The sequence below is a fragment of the Castanea sativa genome, chromosome 2 (genome assembly GCF_040712315.1).
Source record: "Castanea sativa cultivar Marrone di Chiusa Pesio chromosome 2, ASM4071231v1".
In the NCBI taxonomy this organism is placed as follows: Eukaryota; Viridiplantae; Streptophyta; class Magnoliopsida; order Fagales; family Fagaceae; genus Castanea; species Castanea sativa.
Genome location: NC_134014.1, coordinates 20694070 through 20705440, shown reverse-complemented (window position 1 = coordinate 20705440; position 11371 = coordinate 20694070). Strand labels below are relative to the sequence as shown.

At 32.7% G+C, this 11371-nt stretch overlaps 1 protein-coding gene across 1 annotated transcript; it reads left to right on the top strand.

The window, feature by feature from the left end:
• Nucleotides 1-353: 353 nt before the first annotated feature.
• Nucleotides 354-10729, top strand: LOC142625811 (phosphate transporter PHO1). Its single transcript, XM_075799535.1, has 15 exons — nucleotides 354-644; nucleotides 1883-1963; nucleotides 2065-2299; nucleotides 3274-3604; nucleotides 4602-4650; nucleotides 5410-5481; nucleotides 6256-6385; nucleotides 6664-6784; nucleotides 7331-7580; nucleotides 8198-8302; nucleotides 8421-8465; nucleotides 8674-8826; nucleotides 9319-9609; nucleotides 9727-9860; nucleotides 10239-10729. Exons 1-15 carry the CDS (start codon nucleotides 405-407, stop codon nucleotides 10327-10329), a joined length of 2328 nt encoding a protein of 775 aa, XP_075655650.1. The 5' UTR covers nucleotides 354-404; the 3' UTR covers nucleotides 10330-10729.
• Nucleotides 10730-11371: the final 642 nt, after the last annotated feature.

The window sequence follows — 11371 nt, the reverse complement described above, 5'->3', positions numbered from 1 at the left end:
GATGAACTTGGATAGCCATCATCGCACTGCTTTGAATCCCAATCATTTTTCTTTTTCTCAAAAAAAAAAATCCCAATCATTTTTCAGCCCAAAAAAAAAAATATATATATATATATATATATATGTATATATATTCCAATCATTTTAGTCTCATTAAATTACCACTAGATCATTTATTAAAATTTTAAAAAAAAAATTCCCAAAAGTAAATTTAAAAATTCCACATCAGAATTACTGATCAATTCATTTCCTCTACTACTCTTGCTACACGGCTCTTCTCTCTCTTTCCCTCATCTCTACTCTATATATGGATACTTCTTAAATCACTCACTCTTACCTCTTAAGCTCTCCTTTAATACCTCACTCGTCCCCCACCACACACTTCAAGAAAAAACGAGAAGAAAATGGTGAAGTTCTCTAAGGAGCTTGAAGCTCAACTCATCCCAGAATGGAAGGATGCGTTTGTAAACTATCGACTTTTAAAGAAACATGTAAAGAAGGTGAAAGTTTCTAGAATTATATCCAAACCATCCCAACACACAGATGGCGACTTTGGCGTCTCCATTTTCGATTCTATTCGTTTCTTCGCCAAGAAAATCTATGACAAGTTCCGAAATTCAGAGAACAAAACCGATATAATTCAGGTATATATTTACAATAATACATATACATAAACATGTTTATACATATGTATGCATGTACGTTTGTGCACACCCTCTTACAAAATAATAATAATAATAATAACCGTGGTTGAAGTGGAATGTAACCACACAAAAAGCAACTGGAATATACTTCCGGTGACATTTTCTGTGTTTTCCGGTGGTTTCGTAAGTGGGATTGAATTCATTTAGGATTTTCCGATGACTTGTTGGAGTTTCCGATGAGTCTTAAAAGCTAAAGGCATCCGAAATTTACGAAAGCTTCTTTTGTTCTTTTATAGTATTTTCGTATCCGAAAGGTATGTGTGTATGGATTTGTCACTTTGTCGTGTCTGTTTGTTTGTGTGAATTTTTAGAAAGTTTTAATCGACATCATTTTCAGGCAAAAGTCTTAAGAGTCTTAGGTTTCTTCCGATGCCACTGATAGGTAAACTGATTCGCTGATAATACCCTTGAATATTTTGTAATGTATAAATTAAAGGGTAAATTTAAGGCACAATACATGTGAGAACTGTTACTTTATTATTGTGTATCTCTTAGGGTAAATCTAAGATCAAAAGTTACAACTCTATAAATTTACAAAAGTTTACGGCACTTAAAAAATTGTTATTGTATCTAAATTTTGTGCTCAAGATTCATTTAATTTTTTATCACCAGCTTGCATATTTGCAAGGATGACATAGCCATATTTAGTTTTTTCTTAAAAGGGTCCCACGAACATAACATTTAGTGCAGTATTTTTTTGTTGTACATAACATTGTCGGCGTGTTGGAACATGATACTCTCAATTTCAAATAATTCAAATAACTTCTTGTTCTTTTCTCAATTTGCATTAGATTTGATGTATGACCTTCGTTATCTCGGTTTTGTTCGAATTTGCTAGAAAGAAATGCTTAGATATACAAGTTTGTTTGTCAAATAGTACTACTATAGAAGAATAAAAGAATATGGAACAGAAATGACAAAAATGTTATGGGAATCCAACTGCGATCCATTATAGAACCATTGTTGGTGTCTTCTGCTTTCCCTTTTGGAGAGTCTCTCAATCTTTCACGAAAGCAATAAAACGGTTATAGGATTCACACTCATTATCACGAAATAATTGTGAGTGGCAGAAAAAATGCACAAAAACCAAAGAAAAAGACGTACATAATTACAAACTAATATTATAGAAAGCAAGAAACTTATCCCATTTTATATCCTTTTTTTTTTTTTTTTTGTAGGTCAAATGCGAAAGCATTGACGATGGTGGGGATGAGCTTTATGTAACTGATCTTTCTCAGTTATTTAATGAAGAAGACGAGGTTACACTTATGACCCATTTATACTAATTACTTTTTTTACCAAAAAATAAAATTATTTTTCTTTTACTGACATTATTTACGGGTATTTGATTGATGTTTAGGTGAAATTCTTTTTTGAAAAATTGGATAACGAGCTTAATAAGGTCAACCAATTTTACAAGGAAGAAGAGGATGAGTTTCATAAGAAACGAGAAGATCTCAACAAGCAACTGCAGATTATACTCGACCTTAATCAAATTTTCAACAAGCGTCGCCGGAAAATCTCTATGCCAAGTTTGAATGGAGGAAATTCTCCTCGTTCTTGGTCCTCTCCTGACCGCAGTTCTAGTTTCTCTGGTGAGTTCTATCATATCTTCCCACAACTAATAATCACGTTACTTATTTCTCAGCTTATTTAGCTTATATGAATATGTATGGTATTTGAACTTTTTCATAATAAAAGTTCCTAGAGATATACATTGAAACTTTGGAGCTTTCACAGAGCAAGTAGCCAACGCACGTAAGACAAGGGTATAAGTGGACAAAATGAACCAATCAATACTGTTCTTATTCAATTACGGCATCAAAAACACCATGCATGGGTCATAAATATATTTTCCAGAAATTCATAGTAGAAAGTTAGTAGCTTTTGATACTCTGTTGGGAAGGAGGTTCAGGTAACCTTAATTTCACGGATTATTTTTTTTAGATCTAATTAAGAGCTATCCTTAAAATATTTGTTAATTGACAATTTGAGAATGTTTTGATAATACTTTTATGAAAAATATAAAAAGTTGTTAATATATAATAAAAGTTTAGAAGTCCTTAGATATTGGTTTAAGAAATATTTTTAGAAACTTTTTTATTGAGAAAAAAAAATTGATTGGTTTTATTGATAACTTTTTATATTCCCCATGAAGTTGTATTAAAATTTTCTTAAAATAGTCTATCAACGAATATCCCCAGAGCACTCATTAATAGGACCAAAAATTCAATTCTCATAAAAACTTTCTACAAATATTTTTTAAACCGAAGCTCTTTAAGACATCCGTTAACTTTTAATTTCTTTCAATTAACTTTATTATCGATTAATTTTTGATATTCAAAGTGGGATCTATTTAAGTCTTATAAGTTTTTTTTTTTTTTGGGATGATTTGATAGTTAAGGATTGGTGATTTGAACTCTACACAATTAAATCAGATAAATTAAATAATTAAATCCATTATTTCTTAATAACTCAAACTTGCCTTCAGCACAATCAAAACTTACCAAAGTCAGTAATAATGTATAAATTTGCAATTTATCATCTCTAATTATGTGAAATTAAACAGAAAGCTCGATTGAATTAGCTGAAAGCCCTCAAATGTCGGAAGCAGAGGAAGTACGAGCTGCATTAGAAAGAAATGGGGTATATTTTATGGACTCCGGGACAAGGACTAAGACAAAGAATGGGAAACCTAAGATGGCCATGAAGATTGACAGTTCGGCCAACGCACCACGTTCCGTTACTTCAATTCTGTATGAAGATTTGATGAATAACCTCAAAAAGGAAAGCTCTGGTGAATTCGTCATCAATCCAAAGAAGGTCCAATGCTTAGAGAAGAAGATTAGAGGAGCATTTATGGAGCTCTATAAAGGGCTTGGTCTACTCAAAACTTACAGGTTTTTTTTTTCTTCTTTATTTGTTCTTTTAATTAATTATTAGTTATGAGAAAATGTTTAAGTTAAAGAAATTTGACCTTGATTATTGGGTTAGCGTTGATGGAACTTGTTAAATAAAAAATAATGATAATAATAATAATAATAATAATTACACTTGTTTCCATTTATTATTGCATATACATATGTGTAACTAATGCAAAAATGTCCACAATTTAATATATTAAAGTGAATGTGAAATTGTGGATAAGAGATTATCAAAACCCAATTAGACATGAGCTGCATGGCACTTTCCATTGCCTCGTGTGGCTGCCTTTAATAAATGAAAGTTAGTGAAGGTAATGCGCTTGCCTTTTCGAAAGGGAGCCGAGGCCTAAAAATATCCACGGCCACATGTGACGCAAAAAATCAAATTGGATTTGTTAAGAAGAATAAATTCAAACTAACTTTGAGGCTGCAATGCAAGAGAAACCTAAATTAATATAATGTTATCCTTGTTTGGAGTAGTTATTTAATAATAGTTTGTGGGTTCTAATTTGCTCAACTAGTAAAGTTTCGTGTGATTAAATAAGAGATTTGTAATTCAATTCCCGCCTACACCAAAAATTAATTAGTGTCTTCGTTTAATGATAAAAAACTATCATTAGAAACAGATGTCATCTATTGAAATTCTCTAAATAATAATAATAATAATAATAATAATAATAATAATAATAGTTTCGGAGTACAACAATGTAACAGTATCAAGTTAATGTATTTTGAAAGTTTTTAATTGTTTTTATTTAGTTTGTGGCACATCCATAGATATTAAGAAGTTGTTTCTGGACAAAGAAACTTGTGGTTTTTGGGATCATGTGTAATTGTGATAACTCAATAAATACGAAGTGGCAGGGGATTTTTGATTGTGTGTTTTGAGTTTTTTCTCTATTTTCTCTAAATTAAGCATGTTCAATTCTAATTCACTTTTTTTTTAGTGGAACTAATTCACTCCTTGTTGCAGCTCCCTGAACATGACGGCATTTGTCAAAATAATGAAGAAATTTGACAAGGTATGGTGGTAATATCTGGATCTCAATTGACCAAATGAAAATAGCTTACCATATATATAACATTCGACAACACAAATAGAAGAAAAAGACACTAAAGGAATTGCATAGATATATTCTGGTCACTAGGATTTTACACATTTGGTAGATAAAGCTTTTAGCTTTTAGTTGGCAATTCAGGTCGATAGCATTCAATGGCATTAAATTTGATGATTTTTACATAACAGGAAATGAAATGGGAGTTTTTAAAATTTAAAAATTGATGTAATACTTACATTTCGTATATACCATGTCTAAGCTAACTGGTTTTGGAGACAATGATGTCAAGTACCTCACATGAAGACTGTGAGACTCCTAACAATTATCAACCTACTGTTCCTAACAATCCATGACTCATACCACGTTACCTAAATGGAGTTATTGGAGCACCGTTGTTTCCTTCTTCTTTTTTCTTTTTCTTCTTTTTTCTGTTACATAAAACTTTTGACTATTGCAGAAAATGGACAATACGGATTCGATTACAATTAGATCATATTTTTTACAAGGGCCCTAATTATTTTTTGATTTTCTAAACACATTTTTCCTTATCTACTTTCCAGAAATACAATTGAATTAAAATGTAGTAGTAGTATTTAGAAAGGATTAAGTTGAAGTATATTCCAATGAAATTATTTGTTCTAGCATATAATACTATACTAATGATGCAATTATATTCTAAGTTCTGTCCACAACTTTTAAAATTTTAATATTTCATATGAACAGGTATCCAACCAGAATACCTCGGAAAATTATCTAAAAGCAGTGAAGGGATCTCACTTTATTAGCTCTGACAAGGTAAACTAATTGTTGTTTCTTCAAAAATGAACTCTTTGCCTATGATTGCTTTGATTTCTATACGGCCACTATCGTATGTCTTTACCTAAAACAAGAATGCAGCTTCAAAAGTTTGCATTTCCTACATCCAAATAGTCTATGCCAATTGCCAATTGCTAAGTCAAGAAAAAAAAAATTTATTTGAGTCACATGACAATTAAAGAGAGGTATAATTATGTATGTCCAAGTCTTGTAGTAATATTCTTTTTTTTTTATCAAAAATATTAAATGTTTAGGACAATTAGTCATTTCTTGACACAAAGATGCACATCTAAATCACTAAAGTTACTAGGCGTAATAACCACACATTATTTCTTCAAATAACAAGTGAATTGTTTTAGGAATAATCTTTTTTAGCCGTCCGCTAAGTACTGATAAGATTTGGAGGGCAAGAAGTATATTTTTAAGTACCGCTAATTGTACTTTATCGGATAGGAATAAAAATAACAAAAATAATAATAATAGTTTTGGTGGTGATAAAGCTTGGAAGCCCATTTGGAATGTGTATGTCCAAGGTAACTGAGTCAATCCCCACCAATCACCTAAAAACAATTTCCATTGTCAGCATTGAATTTTGTGGATATTAAAAAATCTTTGTTAGTGATTTACTGACCAATAATTTCAGTACTATGTTGTCTTTGATACTTTTTACTTTTCTTTAAGAAGATTTTGGAGAATAATGTGATGGTTCTAATAAGGAATTGTGTGTGTATTATTATATTTGGTTTGTAAAAGGTGGTTCGAATGATGGATGAAGTGGAGTCCATATTCACAAAGCACTTTGCCAACAATGATAGAAAAAAGGCAATGAAGTTCTTAAGGCCCCAGCAGCGAAAAGCTTCTCACATGGTGACCTTCCTTGTTGGTAATGATCTTTTTACTACTAATAGCCCACATATATATACTAATTCTCCATTAACACTTGAACCCTGCTGGCCACTAATTGCCTAGTGGGATTAGTCCTGACTAATAACCACCATCAATAGTGAATAATATGCAATCTTAAGTAGGCTCCACCAGGCACCGTGCCTCCCTTTCTCATTTTCATAAGAATAAAACTGTGCCACTTTTGACTAAAGTTTATTTTTTTTCTTTTGCCTTTCCTTTAAGAACATTGAATAAAGTTGCTTGCTTTGTTTGCAGGATTGTTTACGGGTTGTTTTGTGTCACTGTTTACTGTGTATGCTCTCTTGGCACACTTGACGGGTGTATTCTATGGCGATAGAAGAAAAGATTATATGAACACAGTATACCCAATTTTCAGGTGGCCTTATTTCACATTTTCCTAAAAAGACTTTATTTCACTTGTTTTACTTGCCTAAAAAGATTTAACTTGACTGAATTGAACAAGCCTTTGTATCAATAAAGTAAAACAAAAATTAACCATTGATTTTATTTTCTTTTTCCTTGCTACAAGTGGTAACTAAATATTTGAAACTAGATTTTCCTTATAAAGAAGATCGACAATTACACTTTTAAGTACAAAGCCATTTAAAAAATAAACCATAGATATTTGGACTAAAGTGTCTAGAATTAACTGGGTTGGAAAAAAAAAAATTTATGAAAAACTCTAAATATGTTTAAAACCAAGCTATTAGGGCTGACCATGGTCCATGGATCAAGTTGGGTCGGGTTTCTGGCAAACACGACAACCGACCCAATCTGGAATTGAATGATGAGGTTCCTGAAAAAACACTAGTAATGTTCACCATTTTTTTACATATCATATTTTGTCCATGTACTCTCTACTATAAGGTAAAAGACGGTATATGTTATTGATATGCTAATAGTAAAGGTGTGAATTGTGCAGCATGTTTGCGTTGCTAAGCTTGCACTTGTTCATGCATGGGTGCAATTTGTTCATGTGGAAGAGTAAACGAATCAATTACAATTTCATCTTTGGATCCTCACCAAACACAGCCCTCACGTACCGAGATGCATTCCTCATGTGCACCACCTTCATGACAATTGTGGTTGGAGCATTGGTCATCCACCTTTTGTTAGGAGCCAGTGGATACCCGCAAGGCCCAGTGGATGCCATTCCTGGACTTCTTCTTCTGGTTAGTGCTAATTTAATTTTGGTTTTTTTTTTATAAAAAAAAAAACTGATAATTCGATAGTGGGGGAAAAGTTGGATTTGAACTTTAATGTTTTCATTGAAAACACTATTAGGTACTAACCCATCAAACTACAAGACTATTGGCAATTTTATTGTTGATGTTCTATATATCATATTGGACCAAAAGAACAAGAAATTAACATGCTCTAATTGGAAAAATCTCCTCTTAAGTTACTGATATTTATGTAGCAACTAGCATAGGCGTTCTTAGCTTTTTAATAAACTAATTTCTAACATGTGCTGTGTATGAGAAAATTTATCAAAAAACTGTTTATTAATGTACATATTTAAATATAAATTGTAAAAAGGTCCGGACTCATTCATAACAAGCAAACATAAGGCTTGAGTAGAGTTAATTACATAATGAGTACTGCTACGGCCACAATATAATGACGAAAAGTCTAGGTTTCAGAGTTAGACTAAAAATCTCCTGGGTTTCATAAACCCAACACACACTGGCTGTCTCCAGGTAAAGCCTGGTTTTCATGCCAACATTAAATGTTTTTATGAATCTTGTATTGCCTTTGTTCTAAACTTAAATCCTTTTTTGTTTTTCAGTTGGCCTTCACTATGCTCCTATGGCCATTTAATATCTTCTATCGCCCAACACGCTACCGCTTCATTCGTATAATTCGTAATATAGTATGCTGTCCATTTTTTAAGGTACATTTATTTCCTTTCTCATTTCCTTCAACAATTAGTGGTATTCATTATTCACAATATATGAACAATTATTAAATTACAGCTATTTCAATTAGTTTGAATAATTCTATGTATTTAGGTTTCTATGGTGGACTTTTACATGGCTGACCAACTTACTAGCCAGGTAACAACTCTTAAACCAACAAGGCTACAATATATTGTCCAATGAAAAAAGTAACTTTTGCCTTATAAAATCCAAACATCTATGTTATTTTACTCATATTCTTGATAACCAAACAACTTTTGGGACATTTAAATAAACTTGTTTTAGATTCACTTTCTTCTCTCGATATACCTTGACTAATCTCCAATAAATTCTTCTCTGTTTATAGATTGCATTGCTGAGGCACTTGGAAACCATAGCTTGCAACCTTCTGGCAAGAAGTTTCATAACACACCAGTACAGAACCTGCTCTAATGGAAAGCTATTTCTGGAGCTATCTTATGTAATTTCGTTTTTCCCATATTATTGGCGAGCAATGCAGGTAGCTCTCCCAAACTCTATTGTAGTCTAATCAATTGTTTTCCTCTTTTGTGTACGTTGGAGTGGCGGCTCTTCCACTAATTGCCTAGGACCTCAAAGTGGAAGAGGACCAACAATTTATCCTATAGTATTGTATAATCTTATAAGAAAAAGTTCACCTCCAAACCAGTTTGAAACTATTTTCCTCCAACACATTATATGGCAATTAAAGAGACTATCCATATTTAGTTTTCACATGACTTTTTAATGAGTCATATAACTTGATTAAATAATACACATTGATGATTTTATAAATCGCCATGTAGTAGGATAGAGGAGATAGCTTCAAAAACTTTGTCCAATTTGTCCAAAAATCTGTATGCCTTATTTACTCCTATGAAAATGATGTTGCATTAATCACAATTCACCACTTCAGCAAGTTTTTGAAAACTTTTGTTGCCTGTTATAGCATTCTTGGTCCAACTAACACTTTGCTTTTCAATGAAACTACAAGTGTGCAAGAAGATGGTACGAAGATTCTAAAGGGGAACATTTGGGTAACATGGGGAAGTATGTTTCGGCCATGGTGGCAGCTGGCGCGAGGTTGACATACGAGCAGCATAAATATGACCCAAAAAACTGCCATGTATGGCTTGCTGTGGTCTTGGTGACCTCTGGGGTGGCTACAGTATATCAGTTGTACTGGGATTTTTATAGGGACTGGGGTCTTCTCAGACCCTCCAAAAATTTATGCCTTAGAGATAATTTAATTCTGAAGAATAAAAGCATCTATTACATGTCCATGGTGAGCAAACTCTTATTCTTTTTTTCTTTTTCTTTTTTTGTCCTAGTAGAATTTTCGTGGCCTTCTTTATACCACTTTTAGACAAAAGATATGAACAGATAAGAAACTGAATTGTAGGCCTTGAATGCTGTTCTAAGACTTGCATGGCTGGAGACCATAATGAAAATCAATAGAGATCCTGAGAAAAAGTTACTAGATTTCCTCTTGGCTTCATTAGAAGTTATTCGTCGTGGGCATTGGAACTTTTACAGGTACTTTCAGTCTTACATTAAAAAAATTTGGTTAAAATTGTTATCCTGTTTAGGCAGAGTTCTTCAACATATAATTGAACTATATGACTAGCATTTTAAGACTCTGAGAGTGACAGTTATATTAGCAGCTATCTTATTGATAATGCCTCTAATTGGAAACAACTTGCCCCCCCCCCCCCCCAAACTTTAAATTTTTATCAACTGTTTTCTAGCATACTCAAAATTAACAAACAAAGCCACATAAACAGGAACTTTTGAGAAATACTTATTAGGTTCTTTATTGGTTAGTGATGTAATTAAGATGTTCCTCCATAGCTTTGTGAACTATGGAAACTGAAAGTAAAGTTTTCTCATATTTGTAAATTGTCAATTTAATAGGTTGGAGAATGAGCAAGTAAACAACGTCGGCCACTACAGGGCAGTAAATGAAGTTCCTTTACCAGTCAGCGAGATGGATTCTGATGGCTGAACCCTTTCTCGGACTCGCGTACAGATCTCCCTTACAAGCTGACCCAGAGAGGCATGGGATTGCAAAAGGGTTCCACATTTCAAAATAACAAAATGTGCAGTCACACAAAGCATTCATTACATATCCAATTCAAAATGTGAATTCTAAGGTACCAATTGTAATGAACAAAGCTCTTGTAAAAACAGCAATGTTTCTTGTACATTTAGGCATTCTAAGTTGGACATGAACTGTGCCTTACATTTCTGAAAGGTTGTTCTGTATATCTTCTTTTTGCTTGGCACATACTGTGGGTCTGGCTACTTGAAAGTTTTGTCTGTCTAATGCAGTAGCAACTACAGACAATGGAACTTAAACAAAAAGAAATATGTTCTCTCAAGCAAAGTCCACTTACTTTAAGAAATATGGTTTTCTTTCATGAATTCTTGCATTTTTTTCACTCCAAGTGTGATAAACAGTGGCTTGCCAAGTTAGTTTACAAATAACATGCTACATACTTTTTCCCTTCAGCCTCTAACAAACATGCACTTTCTATGAACTTGTTTCCAAACTCTTAAAGCTTTATTCACCACCAATAATGTTTTGATACATGGTTCAGAAATTCATGTTTATTATCCCAGAGTAAGGCTTACCACTTTGGGATTCTATGAACAGGATTACCACTTTCCCTTCCCCTTCACCACCAGTCACTATCAGTTTGCATTATCATCACTTTCTTGCATTTGCCATAAGAGTAAGAATTTTCTAGATGAAAATGTTAGAGAAAGAAAGAAACCAAGAATTTTCTATTGTTGTGATGCTTTACTTGTCTTCAACTCTCACAGACACTAACGGTTTTACTTCCCCTTTAAACGTTCATCCTCACAGATTGGAACCTGATTATCGTCTCTATGGTTAATTTGGCCTATTAGTCTAAGGATATTTATTTTCATGAAATTAGTCTGAGTTCATCGTAAAAAGGCTGCTTGTATTATGGAAATCTTGCAATTATTCCTTTTGGCAATAAATGGAAACCATATAAAATATCAACATTTTTCTAGGACTC